The sequence below is a fragment of the Lathyrus oleraceus genome, chromosome 4 (genome assembly GCF_024323335.1).
Source record: "Lathyrus oleraceus cultivar Zhongwan6 chromosome 4, CAAS_Psat_ZW6_1.0, whole genome shotgun sequence".
Lineage (NCBI taxonomy): Eukaryota > Viridiplantae > Streptophyta > Magnoliopsida > Fabales > Fabaceae > Lathyrus > Lathyrus oleraceus.
Window position 1 is genome coordinate 55,103,476 of NC_066582.1, and position 25,680 is coordinate 55,129,155.

Below are 25,680 nucleotides of genomic sequence, written 5' to 3' on the forward strand. Positions count from 1 at the left end.
ATGAGCATTGCATGCCAAGTTTAGAAATTGTGTTACCACCTTTCATTTTTAACAACACTAATAATTTTCAGAGAACTCATGTCAATATAAATAGCATCACACATCTCAACACAATTCAAATCAAAATCGTAGTTTGCCCAGGGCATTGAATAAACATTGCCCAAGGGCTATTAAGTTTTGATATTCCTTAGAATTTTTATTTTTTAATATTAAAAAAAAATTAAAAAAAAATCATTATATCATAGGGATGACAGGAGCAATTGAAAACAAACAGCATGACCAAAAGAAGAGATTCGCCGTTCTCGGTGTGTCTTCGATCTTACTTATCGCAATGGTTGCCGCAGTGGCAGTCGGTGTTTCCAACGGCGGAGACGCGGGTGAGTTATTAGGAGGTGGTGACGACCAAATTGCACAATCACAAAGGAATGTTCAAGTACTTTGTGATGCAGCCGAGTACAAAACAACCTGTGAAAAGAGTCTCTCAAAAGCTTCAACGGAAACCTCAGACATGAAGGAACTGATCAAAGCAGCATTGAATGCCACAGCTGAAGAGTTTCTCAAACAAATTGATAACTCAACACTTTACCAGGAGTTAGCTACCAATAACATGACAAAACAAGCTATGGATATTTGCCATGAAGTCCTTGGTTATGCAGTCGATGATGTTCATCAATCTATCCATACATTGGATAAATTTGATCTGACTATGATGAATGAGTATGCTTATGATCTCAAGGTTTGGCTTGCAGGTACACTTTCTCATCAACAAACATGTTTAGATGGATTTGAGGAGACAGCAACAGAAGCTGGACAAACCATGGCTAGGGTTCTTAACGCCTCTTTGGAGCTAAGTTACAATGCTTTGGATATCATTAATGGAGTTTCCGGATTCATGAAAAGTCTTAACTTGAGCTCTTTTTCAAGTGCTGCTAACAGGAAGCTTTTGTCTGAAGATGGCTTCCCAATATGGGTTAGTCAGAGTCAAAGGAAGCTTCTTGTGGCTCCTGAGAGTATTAAACCTAATGTCATTGTTGCTCAAGATGGTACTGGACAGTTTAAGACTTTGACTGAGGCTCTTGAACTTGTTCCTAACAAGAACAAAACTCCTTTTGTTATTCATGTTAAAGCTGGTGTTTATAATGAGTATGTTTCTTTGGATAAACATAAGAGTCATGTTGTTATTATTGGTGATGGTCCTACAAAGACCAAATTCACTGGCAACAAAAACTATGTTGATGGTGTTCAGACCTACAACACTGCAACATTCGGTAATTATGTTTCGAATATTTTGTTATAAACATTAAATTTCGTGGATTCGACTGTCAAATTAGAGGTTTTTATTTAACCTATTGTAATTCTTTTTATTGATAGGTGTGAATGCTGCTCATTTTATGGCTATCAACGTCGGTTTCGAGAACTCAGCAGGAGCAGAGAAGCATCAAGCAGTTGCCCTCCGTGTCACCGCCGATCAAGCAGTGTTCTACAACTGTCAAATGGACGGTTTCCAAGATACACTCTACACACAATCCAAAAGACAATTCTACCGCGACTGCACGGTCTCTGGAACCATCGACTTCATCTTCGGTGACGCTGTCGGAGTTTTCCAAAACTGCAAACTCATTGTCAGGATGCCAATGGAGAGTCAACAATGCATGGTAACAGCCGGAGGAAGAACCAAAATCGACAGTCCATCAGGCCTTGTTTTCCAAAGCTGTCACTTCACCGGAGAACCCGAAGTTCTTACCTTGGACCCCAAGATAGCTTATTTGGGAAGACCGTGGAGAAATTTCTCTAAGGTTGTTATCATGGATTCTGACATTGATGATATCTTTGTACCAGAGGGTTATATGCCATGGATGGGAAGTCTTTACAAAGAAACATGCACTTATTATGAATACAACAACAAGGGTCTTGGTGCTAAGACTGACGAAAGAGTGAAATGGCCCGGTGTTAAAGCCATAGCTGCAAATGTTGCTGCTGATTATTATCCAGGAAAGTTTTTTGAACTTGCAAACTCAACTCTACGTGATGCTTGGATTGTTCAATCTGGAATTCCTTATTCAATTGGACCACTTGCAGCTACGGCATAAGCTACGTGTCACAAGTGCGACAAGTGACAGCAAGAGCAACTTCTATTATATATATAACTATAACTATATAGTGTATGTATAGCCATCCCTGCATGCATGCATGCTCAACGCTAAACATATTTTGACATTTTATAATATAATGTCTCTGATCAAGGAAAGTGATCATGCAGTATTGGTGTTTGTTAATGATTGAGTTTCTCTTCGATTTTTACTCAATTAGTTTTATTGCTTCAAATTATTTAGAGAATTCTAAATGACCAATTGTGGTCCTGAATTCTCCTTTTATTTTGACTCTTAATATTAGCTCTCCTTATGAATTTTACTTCCACATATGGAATTGAATCTGGTTATTCAAGATGAATCACAAGAGTAATAGAACAATATATGCATAAATTTCAAAAAAAAACTGAACAACAGCTTGTAAAATAACATAACTAACTCAACCAACTTGTTGCTTATAAAGCAAGTAACACACTGAAATCACTTATTTGAATTATATTTCAACATTCTCTCTTAATTCAAAGTATTTAAGCTAAGTACATTAAACATCGATCTTGCTCACTTTCCTTGATTTTTTTAATCTCCAAAGACTTGGTTAGAATATTTTCTACTTGATCAAGATGATCCCTGTATAAATGGAACTTGGTCTCTATGTGTTTTCTCCTCCCATAACCTATGGGATTTTCGGCAAATTCGATTGTTGATTTTTTTGTCTACCATATGTTCCACTTCTTATTCCTTGCAAATCTTCATTTCTCATAACAAAAATTGCAACTAAACACCTTGACATACTGCATTGCAAGATGAGATGTATTCTAGTTCACATGATAACAAAGCCACCATAGTTTTCTTCTTGCAACAACATCAGATTAGAAAATTGAAGAGTTTGAACACATCATCCTTTGTATTTTTCTTTTTCACTTTCTCTCCACACCAATTTGAATCTCAAAATTAATTAACTTTCCGCTTTCACCTTCATGTTTCAGACACACCATTATGGTTAATGGTGTCTTAAAGGTATGTCGTGATCCTTTTAATTGACGTTAACAATCCGGCATAATATTTTTACCACGCTTAAAGCATGAAATATGTCCACAGTTTATTTTAGTTTTTAAAAAAATAATTTTTTTTATATTTTTAAAAATGAATTTTACAAAAAATATTTTTTTAAAATATTACAAATTTTTTATATCAGTTTTTTCTAAATTAAAAGATTAATTTTGATATTCTATACATTATTGAAGATCAAAACATAGTCAAAATCACAATTTTTTTTAAAAAATTGTATTTTAAAAATTATTTTTATGAAAAGCTCTTTGAAATAACTTTAAAATTAAGTGTTTTTTTTATTTTGATATCCAAAAAAAGTTTCGATAAAATGATAAAATACTTAAAATAACATTTTAAGAATAATTATTCAAACCAAATTTAAAATTTGAAATTTTTATGAAAAATTTCTTTGTAATTATTTTTTACATCATAATATGTAACACTATAAAAATCATTTTTAAAAAAAGTCTAAACAAACAGACCCTAGAATTATCGATATACCTCAAGCATCCCACCATATATTCTCGTACAGAGTGGTGCCAAATGCCTTGTCATTTTCATCTTGAACTTAGCATAATTCAAATTTCTTCCAAAGAAGTACATGTTGAGTTAACATGTCAAATACTTTTAGGATATCAATTATGTACTTTCAATGATGGATTATCATTCCTTTTATAGTTTCAGCAAATTCAAGACTAAAAAAAATACATCGGTTCTCCTAAATCCTTAATCTCAAAACTAGTAATCATTTGATGTTAGAGATTCTCGATATCACTATGATTACTTCTATTTACAAGTAGATCATCCACATACAAGCACATTATGTTAAAATTGCCTTTATTCAAATCTTTGACATAAACTCTATGTTCCACTATGCATTTAGGATAACTAATGTGTTTGAGAGAAATTATTCAATTCTCTTATTCCAAACAATTAGAGCTTGTTTCAGGTTGAATAAAGTCTTATTAAGCTTCAAGAAAGAGGCAAGAATGTGACAATGATGATTACATTTGCATAGGTCATATTCTCAACGGTATGTCAAACTATTTGTTTGATATCTATCAAAACAGTCAATCCACAAAAGATCTATAGGATAAACTAGAGTCAAGGTTCATACAAGAAGATGCTACGAGTAAGAAATTTCTTGTTTTCCATTTCAATAATTATAAAATGGTAGATAATAAACCTGTTATGAAACAATTAAATGAAATTGAATGTATTCTCAATAATTACAAACAACTCAAAATGCACATGGATGAAACCATCATTGTGTCTTTCATAATAGGCAAACTCTCACCTTCGAGAAAAGATATAAAAAGGATCCTAAAACATAAAAAGGAGGATATATCTCTTGAGCAATTCGGTAATCACCTTTAATTAGAAGAAGAGTATCGTAAAGAAGAAGACAATAAATACCAATTTACTTATGAGAAAATACATGTTGTGGAAGATGGAAAATATAAAAGATCTAATGATAATATGAAAATAGATGGTGAAGATGTTCATGACAATAATGGAAATGGACAAAGGAAAAGAAAGAAAGAAAGTTGCTTTCACTGTGGCAAACCGGGACATTTTAAAAGTGAATGTAGGTTCTTGAAAAAGAAGAATAAAGAGAAGAATTCAAGTGCACAAAAGAATTATCTTGTTTCATAGAAGAAACTTCTAGAAATTATTCACTTTTAAAAATGTATATTTGATGTCGGAAAAAGTTATAATTAAGTTTGTGTTATAGGTAATAAAGTGTGGTTTTTTTTGGTTTGTATGTGTTTTGTGTGATATATTTATATGATAGTGAGATTTGTATTTATTTACAAAGAAATTTAATATGAAATTTTGTTGTTAATATTTTCATAAATATTGATCATAAAATATTGAATTTGTCTTTAATAAAATTTATGGCCTAAAAAATATACATATAATGAGTTTAACATATTTTAGATTAATGTCATTTGATTTATGTTAAAACGAAAAATATTGTGTTCTTTATTTTATTAAATATATTTAAGTGTTATGACTTAAAATTCAATCTTATGCCATTTAAGTTTAAAGTATAATGATTGATATTGTATAATAAATTTCAAGTGTATGCATGTATGTTTTGTATGTTATGCAAATGATAAAATTCTATTTAAGATAATTAAATTAATCTGACTACTTAAACTTAATTTTGATATGTGTTTATGCTTAACATGACTGAACTATCTTGATAAGAAAAATATTGAATATGATAATCTATGGTCATGATTGATTCGTGTATATAAATTTGATAAATCATGTTTATTGTTGTTTTACATGTTTCTTGTATTAAGTAAATTGTGTTGTGTGCTTATTGAAAAAAAAATTTAAATCATATTGCTTGTTATTAAATGATTTAATAACAAACGTTGAAGAACTTAAAATGTTAGTACCAGATACAAAATTAATTCAATGACTACATTATCATGGTTATGTCATGGTTTATTAAACTGTCAAAAATAAATAAAAGGCATAACTATGTGTTTGTTTGAATATTCAAAATTACTAAAATAGAAATGTCTTGCAATTATTTGACGAAATGATTGACAATGATATGATGTTGAAAGAATCGTGTAGGGATGTGATACAATTTCGTATCTAATTAATCACCAATAATGAAAACTTAACTAACACTTGATTAGCATCAAGTATTGAGTTCAATTATGAAAATACATTATTACAGTGATTGAAATATTTTACAGAAGATACACTCCAAGGGATAAAAGTACTTGAACCATAAGAATAAATATGGTAGAATGAGGTTTTCCTCTTAATAGACATATAACATATGTTTGTTGGAATGCATAAAGTAGGTCCGCTTCATAGAGTTAAATGATTTTACTATGGTACGTGACAGAAGCCTTATTAAATGTATCAATTTTTATAATGTTTTTTAGGGTATCAAAATTTCATGTGTAAATTATGTAGGCTTGTTCTAATGAATAATAACTCTTGTTTAGGGTTCAAAGTATGTCTACCAATCTATTCGGGAATGAGTGAAAATTTAATTTACTAAGTAATTGTTCAAATCGTAAGATACTATTATCTGAAACCATGATATTTGTAGAAATAATGAGATTTAGTTATATTTTATAAATGATGGGGGATTATAAGAGATTTCCAAAATATTGTTTGGAAGTTTGTATTTCTATAATTGCAAACAAGTTTGTGATATTGTGATTTGATGACCTACTGGTAAAGTGTGTTTTATTTTGTCATAATGGTGTTGGGTTTGATTCTGGAATGTGTCATTTTTTTAATAAATCATGTTTTGCTAACAATAAAAATAAAATAAAATGAACGGATGCAAGGATCAAAAACACAACCTGGTGGTTGCCAAAACTCACCATTATCAACTGAGTTGACGCATCAGTTTGTGATTATTTTGAATGCCAAACAATTTAAATGTTCATTACACATATGCATAATTCATTTTCAAAAGGTATTTGTGTTCGTCAAGTGGCATGAACTTTTCTATAAATAGAGACACTTGAGGAGTAGAAAACACACGAAAATAAAATTATATATATGACATACAACATTTTATAATTCATTTCTCTCACATTACAACTATTATAAGTCATTGCTTACTTTATTAATGCATGAATAAAGTGTAGAAAACATTTTTGTATAACCGGTGATCAAAAGATATGCTTAGTGTGTTTGTGCAATTCACATTAAAGAATTCAAAGTATCATGAATGAAATTAACTTTTAATCTCGATTGCATAAAATATAGTATAATTGGTGGGGAAGAATTAAACCTAAAGGTTAGTGGGAATTCACACGCTTTGAATTTTCAAGTGTAATCTTCATCAACACTTCTTTATTCTAGTGTTGTAACATCCATCCAACAACCACAAATATCCAACATTTTTCATGTATGAAACATTTCTCAGAAACTATTCTAATTACACAGGATACATTTAAATTTACTCACTCTTTAATAGACATTCATCATGTCTAAACATCAATTACCTTAATATCATTAAATTGGTTTTTATTATGATACTACTAACCATAAAATAGAAGAATCCTCTTGAGTATAATTAGTTTATTATGATATTGCAGTTGTGCGTCTTTATGCAAGTAAGTTTTCATTAACCATCTCTACCACCATAGAAGAGCATGAGCTAAATGGAATTCCTTGTATCTGTCTTTTATTGTATAAGTTGCAAGTTAAATACTTATGTACTATTATTGCACATGAGAGTTAACCCCAGAATTATTGCACAGTTATACACTTGGTTTCATAAGATTATTCTAGTTAAAAATGCCCGACTAATTTTCATATGTGAAACATCAACTTCATATTAAAGGAGTGTTAGACACAAACATAAAACCAATATGCTTGATTATAAACAATTCAATTTTCCCAAATTATTACTAGTGTGGGTGTGATAGTGTTGTGACAAAGAAATGTCTAATTAACCAATTTTAGGTATCAAATAAACATAAACTAGTGTCAAATTAACCAACAGAAATATTACCTCGGGTGTTAATTTAAAACTAACATGGCGCAACTATGTAAAATCAGCTCAATTAGAATTTAACTTAAAACTAACAAGACACGTATTGTTAGGAGGCTCAATTTATAAGCCCAAAAAGAAAAAGAAAAAGAAATTATCATAACTTAGATAATACTATCAATTTTAAAAGGGGTGTAACATAAGTTGTCTTTACAGTTTCTTTAGTGGTATTCTCTAAAAGTGACTCAGACTCATATATATCTAGAAAACTCTGACTATTTAAGTGTAATGGTGTTGACTTATCGGAGGTTAATGAAAATTCAGATGTTGTTCGTTTATGCATTTTTTTTCTTTGCTACCTAGATATAAAATATTAGCCCTAGCAATAAATAATCTACCATTCGTGATTTTATTACTTGATTCAATGTCTTGTAGACCTACAAACTCTTCCTCTAAGGAGTTAGATGATGTTATTCAAACTGCTCATAAATATATTGAAGATACAATCAACCACACTCATCATCAAATGGATGAACAATTTCATGAAGCAAGTTAAAATTTGGAATAGAAATTAGGGAACATAAACACTAGAATGGATAATCAGTAACAAATTTTGAATTTTTAGACATGAATCTATCATGAGAATTCTCACAAATTTGATGGCTCAAAGTGAACTGCTACAAACTACCAACAACTTCATCAGGTATAACTATCAACTTTCAATCTCCCATGGTTATGGACCTGTTATTTGAAGGATAAGAGCGATCCCAAACGCAGCGGAATTAAAAAAAATCTCCTTTAGTGATCCTTACGAATGGGCATGATCAGTGATAGAATCGTTACCTCTTGTGGCGATTGTAACCTTTGATGCAGATCTACGGAGCGATCACAAATGTTGAACGATGACAACGCCTCTACTCATTCCACACGAACGGATTCCTTCAATCTCAGTGTTAGCTGCTACGAATGAAGGCTTTGAGTGAGTGAGCGAGAGAGAGAGAGAGAGAGAGAGAGAGAGAGAAACGAAATTGCAACTGCACAAATGCTTCTGCACAAGGGTTCTATTTATAGAACTACTTGTGTGGATTGCAAGCTAAAAGGCCCACTTAAGTGTATGTGGCCCATATCTTATAATATGCCAAAATCACTTAAGCGCGTGGTACCTTACCATATTTCATATTCTACTTAAGTACACCGTACCTTACGATGTCCTACAATTCACTTAAGTGCACCGTACCTTACTCTATTCCTTAGTTACTCTATCTCTCATCAATCCGTCCTTTTGTGTGTGACCTTGTAGGTTTTCGCGGCATTAGTAATTATATTAAATCACGTATTTAACATAATAAACAGTGAGCGGTATCTAACAACACATCACTTCTACCAAAGATACGAAAATGTCATGTGATTTGAGAAATCCTTTTATGATAATACTTATGTGTACAATTACCCTTTTGCCCTTATGTCTATATTGAACACAAGGCATAGACTGTGTCATCCTTGTCCAGATCAATATTGGGCCCATAGACATTTATCCTGTTACGCAGGATGGGAAAATTCCATCTAGGTCACTCATATCCCTTAGCATGCTTAGTGGAGTACCCATCAACTGTCTTTATGGTCATCCAGTTACGGACAATGTTTGATCAGCAATAAGGCACTCGACTCTACATCTAGGGTCCATAGTGGTTTCAGGTCGAAGGGTGGTGTACACCATTATCACCATGAGAATAACTTATGACACTTTGCATAACATTCTATATAGTATTCTCATAGCGGGTCAATCCAGTATAAATATTACTCTTAATATTCATACCTATGTTTAAGACTTGATAACTCCTTATCCATGATCCATGAGATGTGATCATCAGTCTATATACATAATAGTCTTAATGCTTTAATGTTATCCCACTTCACAATAAGGCTCGACTATGGATACTTTAAGAATAATGTCCTTATGTTTAATGTGATCTCATGATTAAGTCACACTTGATACATTAAACGAACTAGTTATTCTAGGGACTTTATTAAACAACCATAATAAAGAAAAAACTTTTTATTATTAATAAATAATTCGATACAAGTACCAAAAGTATTGGCCTCTAGGGCTTACACCAACAATCTCCCACTAGCACTATAGCCAATCAGGCATACCCCTAATGCCCATAGATCTAGTATGGCCATCATGCTTCAGTTGCGCAAGAGGCTTTGTCAGTGGTTCAACAATATTGTCAAGTGTAGGTACTCTGCATATTTTCACATCTCCTCTATCTATTATCTCTCGAATAAGGTGATAACGCCTAAGTATGTGTTTGGATCGTTGGTGAGATCTAGGCTCCTTAGCTTGTGCGATAGCACCATTGTTATCACAATAGAGACCAATGGGATCCACAATGCTATGAACTATGCCAAGTTCACTAATGAACTTTTTGATCCAAACAACTTCCTTTGCTGCACTTGAGGAAGCAATATACTCGGCCTCGGTTATAGAATCACAATTGTATCTTGCTTTTGAACTTTTCCAGCTCACAGCGCCACCGTTTAAGCAAAACACATAACCAAATTGCAATTTAAAGTCATCCTTATCTGTCTAGAAGCTAGCATCGGTGTACCCAATTACTGCAAGCTCTTCCTGACCTCCATATATCAAGAATGAGTCCTTAGTCCTTCTCAAATACTTAAGGATATTCTTTACAGCTACCCAATGAGCATCATCGGGATCAGAATGGTACCTACTCGTTGCACTTAAAGCATACGAGACATCTAATCGAGTACATAACATGGCATACATGATAGATCCTATTGCATATGCATATGGAATCTTATTCATAAGATCCCTTTCTTCCTTGTTTGAAGGGGATTGTGTTTTTGATAGACATGGGCCATGTTACATAGGTATGAATCCTTTCTTGGAATCATGCATATTAAAGCGTCTCAACACTTTGTCTATGTATGTACTCTGACTTAGGCCAAGCAGTTTTTTGTGATCTATCTCTATAGATTTTGATTCCTAATATATAGGCTGCTTCACCTAGGTCCTTCATAGAAAAGCATTTCCCCAACCAAGACTTTACTTGTTGTAGGGTAGGGACATTGTTTCCAATGAGTAATATGTCATCTACATATAATACCAGGAAAACGATCATGCTCCCACTAACCTTCTTGTAGACACAAGACTCATCTTCATTCTTGATGAATCCATATTGTTTTACTGTTTCATCAAAATAAAGATTCTAGCTTCTGGAAGCTTGCTTCAATCCATAGATTGATCTTTGTAACTTACATATCTTTTGGGCTTCTTCTGGTATGTCAAATCCTTGAGGTTGTGTCATGTACACATCCTCAAGAAGATTCCCATTAAGGAAAACAGTTTTGACATCCATTTGCCATATTTCATAATCATGATATGCATCGATAGCAAGTAAAATCCGAACAAATTTAAGCATTGCAACTGGTGAAAAGGTTTCATCATAGTCAACCCCATGAATTTGTTTATATCCTTTTGCAACCAGTCTTTACTTATAGGTATGTACCTTACCATCCATGTCAGTCTTCTTTTTGAAGACCCACTTGCATCCTATAGGGTTAACTCCTATAGGAGGTTCTACCAAGGTCCAAACTTAGTTTGTCTACATGGAATCCATTTCATATTTCATGGCTTCTAGCCACTTCTCAGACTCGAGACCAGCTATGGCCTCTTGGTAGGTCACAGGCTCATCTTGATCCATGAGTAATACATCAGCTTGATCAATTATGAGATATCCATATCTCTCAGGTAGGTGACGTATCCTGCTTGACCTACGTTGTTCTTGTTCTACTTTAGCAGGTTGCTCTTCCATAACTACTTGTCTTTCCTGCTCTAATTCCTCCATAGGTGTATCAATGTTTTGTGATTCTTGAATTTCTTCAAGCTATACTTTCCTCCCACTGATTCCTTTGGAAATAAAATCCTTTTCTAGGAAAACTCCAGTTCGAGCGACAAACATTTTTCCCTCAGGAGGATTGTAGAAGTAATACCCTCTTGTTTCTTTAGGTACCCCACAAATAAGAATTTGTCAGATTTGGGCTCAAGCTTAGTTGAAATTTTTCGTTTCACATAAACTTCGCAACCCCAAATCTTCATGTAAGACATATGTGGTTTCTTACCACTCCATATCTCATATGGTGTTTTCTCAACCTTTTAGGATGGAACACGGTTAAGTGCGTAAGCGGCTGTCAATAATGCATGTCCACAAAAGGAGTTTGGAAGATCGGCGTGACTCATCATGGATCGGACCATGTCTAACAGGTTCCGATTTCTTCTCTCAGATACACCGTTCCATTGGGGTGTTCCAGGAGGAGTAAGTTGGGATAGGATCCCACACTCTTTCAGATGGTCATCAAACTCTAGGCTTAAATACTCACCACCTCGATCTGATCGGAGAGTTTTAATATTCTTACCTAGTTGGTTTTGTACTTCATTCTTGAATTCCTTGAACTTTTCAAAGGACTATGATTTGTGTTTCATTAAGTACACATAACCATATCTACTGAAATCATCAGTAAATATGATGAAGTACTGAAAACCTCCTCTGGCTGGTATGTTCAGTGGTCCACATACATCAGTATGTATGAGGGCCAAAAGATTATTAGCTCTTTCACCTTTTCCTGTGAATGGAGACTTTGTCATCTTTCCAATTAAACAAGATCTGTATGTCTCATATGATTCATAATCAAAAGAGTCCAAGAGTCAATCTTTATGGAGTTTGGAAATGTGTTTCTCATTTATGTGGCCTAATCGATAATGCCAAAGGTAAGTTGGATTTAACTCATTAGGTTTCATCCTTTTAGTATTAATGTTATAAATAGACATTTCAAGATCAAGGACATATAGTCCATTGTTTATTTGTGTAGTAGCATAGAATATATCATTCAAATAAATTGAGCAACAATTGTTCTTTATTACAAATGAAAAACCAAACTTGTCCAAACAAGAAACATAAATAATATTCCTGCTAATTGCAGGTACATAATAACAGTTCTTTAACTGAATTATTAAACCACTAGGTAAAGTCAATACATAAGTTCCTACTGCTAAAGCAGCAACCTTTGCTCCATTGCCAACTCGTAGGTCAACTTCACCTTTTGCCAAATCTCTACTCCTTTTTAGCCCCTGCACATTGGTACAAATATGAGAACCGCATCCATTATCTAATACCCATGATGCAAAAGTAGATAAATTAATTTCAATATCAAAAATACCTGAAGTTGATGTCTCTACTTCATTCTTCTTATCTTCCAGGTACTTTGGGCAGTTTCTCTTCCAGTGTCCGGTCTTACCGTAATGGAAGCAGGTGCCTTCCTTTGCTATGCCTCCACTAGGCTTCAAAACAGTAAGAATGGGTTTTGGTTTGGCAACTTCTTTGCTTTTCCCTTTATCACCCTGCTTGGTGGGTCTTTTGTTCTGTCTCTTTCCATTTCTGATCATCAGAATGGATTTTCCTTTTGAATTCAGATTCTGCTCAGCAGTTCTTAACATGGCTAGCAGTTCAGGAAGAGATTTGTCCATATCATTCATATTGAAATCAAGGACAAATTGACTGAACCTATCTGGCAACTATTGCAAGATCAAATCAGTCGCAAGTTCCTTTCCGAGGGGAAAACCCAACCTCTCAAGGTTTTCCACATACCCAATCATCTTGAGCACTTGGGGACCTACAGGGGCTCCCTCAGCTAACTTGCCTTGATAAATGGCTTTTGAAACTTCAAACCTTTCATGTCTTGCTTGCTCTTGATAAAGCATCTTCAAGTGTTCGATCATATCGAACACTGCCATATTCTTATGTTGCTTTTGCAACTCTGAGTTCATGGTAGCTAGCATGAGGCAAGCAGTTTCATTGGCATCATCGACATGCTTCTTATAAGCATCTCTTTCTGCCTTAGGTGCAGAACTAGGAGGTTCCTCTTCAGGAACAGGTTTCTCCAAGACATACAACTTTCATCATGTTTGAGGACAATCCTCAGATTTCGGTGTCAATCCATAAAATTTGTCCCAAACAATTTTTCCTTGTCAAGGATTGATCGCAAAATGTTGTTAGAGGTGTTTGTTGTCATGGTAATCTACATGGAAATAATGAAAATATAAGTATCAATAACATATTTAATTAGGCCTTTAATTAAATATGCTCCCACTATTTTACTCAAAATAAATGACTCTCACCATTTGATTCGGAAAATCCCGTTAGAAGATTTTCTAGTGGGTCAAGATCCACATTTCACTTTTTTTTAAGTCCGCGTAGGCGGATTACACAAAACTAGGTTATTTAGGTAGGAACTCCTTCCAATTGTATCTAATACAACTCTCGAATATTTTAGTTGGGTGAATAACTCTTTATTCCAATCCATCACATGAATCATTTCCAACTCTTGCTTCTAAACATATATAATCTTATTATAATTTGTTTAGTTATGTTTGACCCATTTTTTTAGCAATTGGATATTACAATTATCCCATCGCACCTTACTAATATAGAACATGCACCTCGCGTAGGCGAAACCTACATTATCCGATACTAGTCTTGATGAGTGTTAAAACTTGGAAAGCATAAACTTAATATTTAATTTGAGGGAATTTGCAATTATTCTGATCTCATCGGCTTATTTATCATATAAATAGTCTCTCACATGCATCAACGTACATTCACATGCATCAGCATACATAATGAAACAGTTATGTCCCCTAGCGCAATTGTTCTCCCAAGCCAATGAGAGAACCTAAGCTAACTTAATAACGATCTAAGCTTCTCCAAGCAAGATCTTCAAGGTTGTTCTCCTTTGATATTATATTCTTCTCTTTCTTCATAACATTACATTACATAAAAGAAACTCGTTTTACATACGAGGGAGTGAGATGAGAAAAGAAGTTACATTAAAAGACTAAAAGAGAGGCACGACACGCAGGTCGTATTTTAAAATCCCAAAACAAAATAAAGGAAAACTAAGGCCATAACCAATCACCACAAGACAATAATAATAAACACATTATTATTATTAATTTAAATTATGTTAGTTAATTAAAACCAAATTAAATTTCGGCGACCGATCACACTACGCAGAGTTTTCGACTCAAATTTTAATGAATAATTCATTTGAAATCGACGTTGTTTTTCGCATCAACACTTGATACTTTAAAGCACAACTCTTGCGCAGTTACAACCCTAATCGCATAACTCTTTGACAACACAACCCTTGTGCCGTCATTTACCCTAATGCACCAATTTCAGACCGTCAAGCACACCTCGATTGTTAATTCAGTATGATTGATCAACACGTCATTGCTTCACCATACTAATGTCGGATCAAGAAGCAAATGACCATTGATCGCTCAAAGGAAAAAACCATTAAGTGTTTGAATGAACGAAACAGAAACAATATATCATATATACCGTATTTTGCATCAGGATTACTTATATCATATATATAACTTGATCGATCTCAATTGCGTAACCTATGGACGATCGATGTATCACTGCTTCACCATACTAATGTCGGATTCCGAAGCATAGTCAACATCAACCATCCAAATCGTACACACATGATGCCAAATTTAATTACTCGTTTATTCTTTGATTCGTTCTGTCTTTTAATCATATTAATACGAAAAATACAGAAAATAAACAGCTATCAGATGCATGGTCTCGTAAGTGGCTCTGATACCACTGAAGGATAAGAGCGACCCAAAATGCAGCGAAATTAAAAAAAATCTCCTTTAGTGATCCTTACGAATGGGCATGATCAGTGATAGAATCGTTACCTCTTGTGGCGATTGTAACCTTTGATGCAGATCTACAGAGCAATCACGAATGTTGAACGATGACAACGCCTCTACTCATTCCACACGAACGGATTCCTTAAATCTCAGTGCTAGCTGCTACGAATGAAGGCTTTGAGTGAGTGAGTGAGAGAGAGAGAGAGAGAGAGAGAGAGAAATAAAATTGCAACTGCACAAATGCTTATGCACAAGGGTTCTATTTATAGAACTACTTGTGTGGGCTGCAAGCTAAAAGGCCCACTTAAGTGTATGTGGCCCATATCTTATAATATGCCAAAATCACTTAAGCGTGTGGTACCTTACCATATTTCATATTCTACTTAAGTACACCATACCTTACCATGTCCTACAATTCACTTAAGTGCACCGTACCTTACGGTGCTCCTTAGTTACTCCATCTCTCATCAATCCGTCCTTTTGTGTGTGACCCTGTAGGTTTTCGTGGCATTGGCAATTATATTAAATCACATATTTAACATGATAAACAGTGAGCGGTATCTAGCAACACATCACTGCTACCCAAGACACGAAAATGTCATGTGATTTGACAAATCCTTTTGTGATAATACTTATGTGTACAATTACCCTTTTACCCTTATGTCTATATTGAACACAAGGCATAGATCGTGTCATCCTTGTCCAGTTCAATATTAGGCTCATAGACATTTATCCTGTTACGCAGGATGGGAAAATTCCATCTAGGTCACTCATATCCCTTAGCATGCTTCGTGAAGTACTCATCAACTGTCTTTATGGCCATCCAGTTACGGACAATGTTTGATCAGTAATAAGGCACTCAACTCTACATCTAGGGTCCATAGTGGTTTCAGGTCGAAGGGCGGTGTACACCATTATCACCATGAGAATAACTTATGACACTTTGCGTAACATTCTATATAGTATTCTCATAGCGGGTCAATCCAGTATAAATATTACTCTTAATATTCATACCTATGTTTAAGACTTGATAACTCCTTACCCATGATCCATGAGATGTGATCATCAGTCAATATACATAATAGTCTTAATGCTTTAATGTTATCCCACTTCACAATAAGGCTCGACTACGGATACTTTAAGAATAGTGTCCTTATGTTTAATGTGATCTCATGATTAACTCACACTTGATACATTAAACGGACTAGCTATTCTAGGGACTTTATTAAACAACCATAATAAAGAAAAAGCCTTTTATTATTAATAAATAATTCGATACAAGTACCAAAAGTATTGGCCTCTATGGCTTACACCAACATTATTACACATGCTCTCTCCCTTCTACCCCTATTTTTACCCATACTAGTTTTATCCATATCCATAATGCTTCACTTTCTAATAATCACATTCAACCTAATTTTCCTGCTACTATGAGAATCATATAAGCACAACCACCATCACCACCAAGGCAACTTAAATTTCTCTCATATTTGAGCCCTAATATCTCATCAAAGAGAGGTTAGAGGTCTAGGATTTTAGTCTCTTCAATAGGATGGGTTTCTTGTTTGTATTATTATATATGAATGATGTTATCCTCTAACGTTTGGTTATGGTGACGTAAGTTATCAGTGGCAACATGCATTTCTGCAATGGCATTCTCATTATCACCAATTGGATGGAGTTGTTACCTTCTTATTCACCATGCAAGGTAGAATATTTAGAGACGTCAGTAACAGTCTAGTTGAACAATACTACAAATAATATATTTCACGATAATGATTCCACCTCACGTACCAAAAAACTGAGGTATAATTCCTGGATGCGCCCTGTTTTTTTTTCTTAAAAAAAATATACAATATATTTTGTCGGTTATTTGAAAAACCGAGGGATAAACTTATTCAATGTACATGCTTCGAATCCCAGCAACTTCAGTTTATGTTTTTATCTTATTAAAAGTGACGCCTTCTTGAATATTTTCTTTTAAATCTAAAAATATGTCAGTTTTCATCTCACACTACGCCAAATAAGGGAAAAGAGGGCGCTTTTTTTGGCCTATAACAGCGCTTTAAAGCGCCTTCTAATCTGGCGCTGGTATAGGTAAAGACAGCGCTTTTTTTCCTGGTGAAAGCGCTCTCTAAAGTGGCTGTTTAAGATCTTTAAGGGCCACTTTAGAGGGCGCTTTTTAAAGAAAGCGCCCTCTAAAGTGGAAACTTTTAAGGGTTTAGAGGGCGCTTTTACTGGAAAGCGCCCTCTAAAGTGGAAATTTAAAGGGTTTAGAGGGCGCTTATTTTGGAAAGCGCCCTCTAAAGTGGGTGGTTATTTAATTATTTTTTTTAAAAAGCGCTATATTTATTTATTTATTTTAGACAACCTGTATATTGAAGCAGTACACCTAAAACTGTATAATTTGAAGCCCTTTTTCACACATTGCATTCAACAAGTCTTATATACAACAATCCATACATATACAACAATCCACTGATATATAATCGTTTAACTTCTAAAGATTCTAAATATACAACCAATTCATAACTTAAAAAGAAATAAAACTAAGTAGCAAAAGCATCTCTGAGATGTATGTTTTTTTTGCTAGCCGCAGTCTTCTTAGCAACAACCTCTTTTTGTTCAATATCAATAGCATGAACCTAAAATATCATAAAATTAGTTAGGTGAAGTATAAGATCAAGAATTAACATTTTCTATGCATAAATATCATATAATTGTGTTTATACCTTTTTTTTTTATGCAACTGACTCGATTTGCTGTAATAAAAGCCATTTTACCTGTAATAAAGAAAACAATTAAAATCATTTGACCTGTACCTTTTTCACTAAGTTCTCTTTCTTTTCTTGGTTGGAATATGTTCTACATGTCTCTTAACAACACGGACGGTTGGATTGATCCAAATACCCTCATTATGATCATTTCTAATATATGAATCATTTGATATAATATTCTCATCTTGATCATTTCTGGTAAACGATTCAATCTCAACATCAATATCACCTTGATCTCCAGTGTTTTCATCAATTACTTTGTTGGAAAAAAGAACTATAGACCATTTCGTACTTTTCGGATCATTGACATAGAACACTTGTCTAGCTTGAGTGGCTAGAATAAAAGACTCATCTTTGTATCCCACCCTATTAAGATCCACATGCAAAAATCCTGACTTATCCATTCGAATGCCGTTATTATTTTCAACCCACTTGCAACCAAATATAGGAATCTGAAACTTCTCATAATCAAACACCCAAATGCGCTCGATAACACCAAAATACGACAGATTTGCAAATTTGGGGTTTAAGTCCTTCACACTTGATATGTGCATTGCTTCAGCATAGACAACATCATGTACTTACGATTAAGGGCTTCAAGTACACGTCTATGTTATTCCCTGGTTGTTTAGGTCCAGAAATCAACATAGACAGCATCATGTACTTACGCTTCATACATAGCCATGGAGGTAGGTTATAAATCATAATAATCACAGGCCATGTATTGTGTGAGATACTCTGGATACCGTGTGGGTTCATTCCATCAGTAGATAATGCCAAGCGAAGGTTTCTTGATTCTTCTCCAAATTCAGGATAATCATTATCAATTTTCAACCACTGTGGTGAATCTGCCGGATGTCGATACTTTCCATCTATAATTCTTTCATCTGCATGCCAGGTCAAGTGTCTTGAATCGGTTTCACTACGAAACATGCGTCTAAATCTCGGAATAACAGGAAAATACCACAAGACTTTTGCTGGAGACAACTTGTTCTTATATCGCGAGACACCGCATTTAGGACACTCATTTAACGATGCATACTCATTTCGAAACAAAACGCAATCGTTTGGACATGCATGTATCTTATCATAGCTCATGCCAATAGAGCACAACATCTTTTTGGTCTCATATGTTCGATTGGGAAGAACATTATCCTCAGGAAGCATATCTTTCAAAAGGGCTAATAACTCTGTGAAACTTTTATCCGACCATCCATATAATTTTTACAAAAGATAAACATTGACTAGAAAATATATATGTAGAATTGTATAATGGTCTAACTGAAAGCTAACAGAAGAATAGTCGACTCTAATTTACTCTATCAAATAACATCCATACCTAAACTTCTTAAGTTACTAGCTACGCTATGTATGCTAGAATAAATACATTCATAAGCTGCATAATGTATCTTTGATTGGTAGAAGGTGTTTTAGATATTGCTGCCTCTTTTTTCTACATCGAGAAACAAATGGAATAGTTGGTGAAATTTAACCCATAATGCCTAGTCTCCATTGCTAGCATTGCAACACAATAATTATTGTTGAGAATACTCAATAAATGTATGAACCAAGAAAAATGAAACCAAAAATGAACAATAGCGAACGTCAGAAGAGAAACCAAGTAATATGAAGATTAGAAAAATATCTATGGTGTCAAAATCGAACAGCTAACAACGAATTAATAGAAGGAGGAAACGTCGTAGATCTAACAGAGGTGGAAGGAGAACGCCTTAGAAGTAGCGAAAATCGTAGCAATGAGAACCCTAACGTCAAAAAGAACGAAAATAACAGAGAGTGAAATAACAAAACGCGCAGTATGTTATAATTTTAATGTTTACTAAAGGGGACCTTAGAGGGCGCTTGTGGAAAAAAAGCGCCCTCTAAAGGGGGCCTAAGAGGGCGCTTATGAAAGCGCTCTCTAAGGCTTTCCAAAAGCGCTTTATAAACTGGAAATGCACATGGACTTATAGAGCGCTTTTTTAAAAGCGCCCTCTAAGGGTAACCTTAGAGGGCGCTTTCTAAAAAGCGCCCTGTATTGTTGTCCCTCTATCTCCTCCTTATTTTTTCGCTTCACCTTAGAGGGCGCTTTATTACAAAAGCGCCCTCTAAAGTGCGCTGTCTATTCCAGTTGTTTGCTCCTTATTTTTTCGCTTCACTTTAGAGTGCGCTTTTGTAATAAAGCGCCCTCTAAGGTGCGCTGTCTATTCCAGTTTTTGGCGTAGTGTCAGTTTTCTTTCCAACCGAGGTGAATATGTTTCTCTGGTATATATATATATATATATATATATATATATATATATATATATAGTTTGTAGCATTCAGTTTCACTTGTCTAAACACACAAACAGAATCTTAACGAAAAGTCTTTAACAAAAATGTCATAAACAACGAGATCCATAAACACATATCATCTTCAATACAAAGATGTTATGTGTTTAGTACTCTTGTTTATTCTTCAGAGATCCAAATATTTTTCTTGTACTTCTTCTTCAGATATCTGGTATGTCAAACATCATTACTCATATTGTTGTCATATTGTTATTGTTGTTGTTGTTGTTGGTGTGTTATTGTTGAGATCTGAAACCCACTACTACGAAAAACGCCTCTCATAACTATTGGAAAAGGGATACAACCAAGTCTGACCAACCGTTGTGAGGTAATGTATGATTGTATGTATGATTCTTTCCATCACAGTCATGCGACCATGATTATAAGCTAAGTAGCACGCAACCTGTCACACCAGTTACTTTAAACAACCGTTATTGTATGTTTCAACCTATCACAACACTTACTTTAAAAAACCGTTGTTGTATGTCTTCTAATTAAATAAAATAAATACAGTAGTAGAACAACAACAACAACAACAAAAACAACAAGAATAACAAGAAAAAAACCAAGAACAACAAGGATACAAAGAATAACAAGAACAACAACAAAAACAACAACAAAAACAACAACAATAACAACAACAAGAATAACAAGAACAATAACAACTACTACAACAATAACAACAACAACAACAATAAAAACAACAACAACAATAACAACAACAACAACAACAACAACAAAAACAACAACAAAAACAACAACAATAACAACAACAAGAATAACAAGAACAACAACTACTACTACAACAATAACAACAACAACAACAATAAAAACAACAACAACAATAACAACAACAACAAGAACAACAACAAGAACAACAAGAATAACAACAAGAACAACAAGAACGAGAACAAGAAGAAGAAGAAGAAGAACAACAACAACAACAAGAAAAAGAACAATAAGAGAAATAACAAGAACAACAACAACTAATATTGATAACTTGAATCCATGTTTTCCTTGTCTCATTCAAGTTGGAGAAGAGGTGGTGGAGTTGTGAAATTTATTAATGAAAGAAATGATGTTTTCGAGTTTTGTTTATGGAACAAATGATGTTTTCGTGCTTTGTTTAGCAGAGAAATACAATGTCGTAAATGGAAGAGGATGTTTGGAAGTAGAATATGAAGTTCGTATAAGTTAGAAGTTCATCTAAGTTTTAGGTTTCATGCAGATCACTAATGGTAGTGTCTTGAGTGTTGATACCCATTAAATGAATAACAAATATTTGTGTAAGAACGATGAAGAAACTCAATAAATACGCTTAGGTTTCCCCATGACCCTGAGTGAATTTTCACCACAGTTGCAAGTTTCAACCGTGGTAAAAAGTGGCTTAAAAATAAATAAAAACAAAACTGTAGGTGTTAGGATTCGAACTCATGATCATGCGCCACTTTTCACAACCGTGGTAAAAAATAACTTTAAAATAAATAAATAAAAGCAGTAGATGCTAGAATTTGAACTCATGACCATGTTCTACTTTTCACCACGGTTGGAAGTTTCAACCATGGTAAAAAGTGGCTTAAAAATAAATAAAAAACAAAACTGTAGGTGCTAGGATTCGAACTCATGATCAGACGCCACTTTTCACCACGGTTGGAAGTTCCAAACGTGGTGAAAGTGACTTAAAATGAAAATAAAAGGAAAGCACCTAAGTGAATAGATTCTACCACGGTGGATACTTTGGCCGAGGTGAAATGGCGTTAGGAAAGGTACTTTTCGGAGTAGTGACCCTAGAGACTTTCTTGTTGTTTTTGTTGTTGTTATTGATGTTGCTTTTGTCGATGTTGTTATTCATGTTGTTGAAACCCTAAACCCTAGAGGTTGTTTATTGACGTTGTTGTTCTTGATGTTGTTGTTGTTTGTGTTGTTATTGACATTGTTGCTCTTAATGTTTTTATTGTTGTTGTTTTTGTGCAGCTCCCATCTTGTTCCGTCGAGTGAAGTTTATTATATCTAATGTGGATTATTTATTTCACTAACCCCTCTTTGAACATATAACATATTAAATTTATTTTTTAAATAATCATATGAAAAATTATGTTGTATCTGAACCTTATCTTACATTGATTAATTATTTTCTAACATTCTACAACTCATCATTTATCTCATGTTGTTTTATCGTTAAAATCTCTGAAATACTTCTAAATTCGTTCAATCTTCTTTCATATTTGTTCATTTTTCAAAGCATCAAATTTTATGCTTTCAAGAATGAATTAGTAGAAAAAGAAGTGTTGAATAAAGAATTTGAAGCATTGAAGATATTTTAACCATAAAAGAGCGTGAGATGAATGATGAGTTGCAGAATGCTTCAAAGTCACTAATCAATGTAAATTGTTCTTCAAATATAACACAATTGTTCATATAATTATTTTCCTAACCAATTTTAAGAAGTTATATGTTCAATATAGGATTTAGTGAAATAAGCAATCAACATTAGATCTAACAAACTCAAAAATTGTTTTATCCATCAATTTTATGAGATAATTGAGATGAAAATGTGGTATATCCGTCGGTGAAATGTCAAAACCGAGTGACATGTGTTTTCTCCATTTTAGAATTTCAAAAAGGTCTCCATGGTGATCGAATCCATGACCTTTACACAATACTCGTCTATTTTTTTAAAACCGAGAGGTAAAGTGTGAACTTTTCATGACGCCCTTCGTTAACTCGCCTCTGAAATCGAGTTAAGACCTCTTTTTCAACCGATGTCAAATGCGTTTTTGTAGTAGCAGAATATTATGGTGGTGGCCCAAGCCAGTTTTATCGAGTCACGCAGTGGGCGTCAATTATATTTGCTAAAAGTACAATGCGTGACACCCCCTTGTGGAGTAAGTCTATCAGAGGTTTTTAGGATTGTTACATAGTCAAAGCAACCTCATGCGAGGTGAAGATAAGCTTTGTATAAAAATCTTTTACATATGAAATTGAATATTTCTCTCAACCTCAAGTTTGAGGTATTTATAAATAAAAAATTAGGATTGAATCTTAGACTTCAAGAAAATAACCTCGTACTTTTCACTTCGGAGAGTATGGAAAGGAGGTAGTTGTTTTCCATATGTCTTTAGAGAACATGGCTTCCTCCTTTTAACTCTTTACCCCATACCATTATGAATAGAGACATATTACCTTCACATATATGTTAGAAGGGCGGGTGATAGAGAAAATGAGCTATATAACCAAATGATAGATGCTCATTCCAATAAATAAATCGATAGAAAACTATCAAAAACAATATATTACATCATCACCTCTTAGAGACATTCCTACGTCGTCAATTGTATGACTTATATGAATTTACTAATAGAAAGAACTTTCAACTTTCCAATATTTAACCATAAAATTTTAATTAATAAACTTCTAGAAGAAAAAAAGAGACATCAAGATTACTTACTACCTGAGTAGCAATACCTAGGTATTTTCCAACATTGATTTATCAATACATTTTCCTAAAATTATATCAAATTCTGTATAAAAAAAATGTGATTGAAAAAATATATTTGTTCTGTCACCTACAAGGCCTACTAGAATCATCCTCATCATTGCCATGTCACGCCACTTCGAGTCATCTCCTAGCACCGTTATCACAATCAACTCAGTGAGTCTCCTCCCTTCCACCTCGTTCTGCATCTAACTCCACTACACAGTCCGACGTAGCAGAAACGCTCGATTTCCTCTCTCTGCTAAGAACTCTCGTGAACGACAACACACGACTCAACGGCGACCGAAAAGACGAAGACGACGGCTTACACTCGCTCGTTCCCGGAACTTCAACTGTCACGCCAACTAACGAAGATTGCTTCTCAGGAGAATACGAAGATGTAAACTCCGGTACAACCCGGTCGGATTCTTCCCCAAAACTCGAACCCAAAACCAGTTCCGGTTCACCCACATCCATAGTCACTTCCGGTTCCGGTTCAGTTTGATGAACCGGAAGAAGCTCCACTGATTTTCTACAAAGCGGACACGTAGAATGAGTATGAAACCACATATCAATGCAATCAACATGAAAACTATGATTACACTTCGGCAAAACCCGACCCGTTTCTCCTTCCTCGAACTCCGACAAGCAAACAGCGCAATCCACCGGCGGTTCCTCAGAAGAATACTTAAACACCGGGAGAGACGAGATGACAGAGGGATCGAGGCCGCGAGAGACATCAAGCCTAAGTGAGGAAGGAATGTCGTGCTCGAAGTAGAAAACAAACGACCGACGTCGAATGTGGCGTGTCCGGCTAAGGTTGTGTTGACGGTCGCGATTACGGAGAAGGTACCATCGGATAAGGAGGTGAAGAGAGAGGAGTGTGACGGTGATGATGAAGAGAATGATGACGGTGGATAGCATTATCTTTCCGCCCTGTGCATAGTAGTATTGGGATTCTCTATCGTCTTCCATGCCCGAATCCATTGGAAATGGGTTGGCTTGATTTGTTGAAGATGAAGTGACTTGGTTTTATTTTTGAAGCTGGGTTTTGTTATTGTAGTACTTCATCAGTTCCTTAATCGTTTCTTGCAAGGTTTTAGGAACAGATTTAAAATCTACTGTTTACGCGGTTTAAATAAAATGAGGTTTCCTACCCATTTTGGTAATTTTGATTTTGCGGTTACTTCTGTTGATGACTCCATCACAGTTTTTAATTTGGTGATGGTTGAATATATCCTGTTTATACATTGGATTGACTCTCTTTAAAGCATTCTCTAGAATTCCATGTTAAATAAATTGTTTATTTTCCATAAAAATTATCTTACTCTAGTCTCTATTCAATGTTTTTAAAGTTTATTTATTATATATTTATTTTTCCATTTTAAACTTTTATTTATGATTTTGACCGTATAATAAAAATGGTCAAAATAAATAAATATACAACTTATAATTATATGTTATTTTGGAAAAAAATGACTTTATTATTTTAGAAAACATTATAATTATATGAGATTAATTATTATGTCCCGTCAATCGTAAAACTTCTTACACGATCAATACATCAAAAAAATTAATTCTTTGTGTTATTTTACATGTGATTATAATAAAAGTCAAATTTCTATAGCAAATTAATGATTGTGATTAACTTTTACATTATTACTATATTTCAAGTAAATTCTAATTTTAATTCTTTTTACCAAATGAGAAAATGGGATATACATTAA

The 25,680-nt window shown here is 34.1% G+C and overlaps 2 protein-coding genes across 2 annotated transcripts; one reads left to right on the forward strand and one right to left on the reverse strand.

The window, feature by feature from the left end:
- The first annotated feature begins 220 nt into the window (after positions 1 to 220).
- On the forward strand, positions 221 to 2,429 carry LOC127073274 (pectinesterase/pectinesterase inhibitor). The gene is made up of 2 exons (XM_051014423.1): positions 221 to 1,268; positions 1,372 to 2,429. The coding sequence occupies exons 1-2, from the start codon at positions 248 to 250 to the stop codon at positions 2,088 to 2,090; spliced, it is 1,740 nt and encodes a 579-aa protein (XP_050870380.1). The 5' UTR covers positions 221 to 247; the 3' UTR covers positions 2,091 to 2,429.
- Positions 2,430 to 23,785: 21,356 nt separating this feature from the next.
- LOC127073276 (RING-H2 finger protein ATL2) lies at positions 23,786 to 25,148 on the reverse strand. Its single transcript, XM_051014424.1, has one exon. It carries the CDS (start codon positions 24,938 to 24,940, stop codon positions 24,128 to 24,130), a length of 813 nt encoding a protein of 270 aa, XP_050870381.1. The 5' UTR covers positions 24,941 to 25,148; the 3' UTR covers positions 23,786 to 24,127.
- Between the last annotated feature and the right edge of the window lie 532 nt (positions 25,149 to 25,680).

Bases quoted from the DNA above. Each gene is read 5' to 3' on its own strand.
- LOC127073276 (XM_051014424.1), bottom strand. From the start codon at position 24,940: ATGGATTCGGGCATGGAAGACGATAGAGAATCCCAATACTACTATGCA.
- LOC127073274 (XM_051014423.1), top strand. From the start codon at position 248: ATGACAGGAGCAATTGAAAACAAACAGCATGACCAAAAGAAGAGATTC. The intron at 1,269-1,371 runs GTAATTATGTTT...TTTTATTGATAG, and splicing joins CTACAACACTGCAACATTCG to GTGTGAATGCTGCTCATTTT.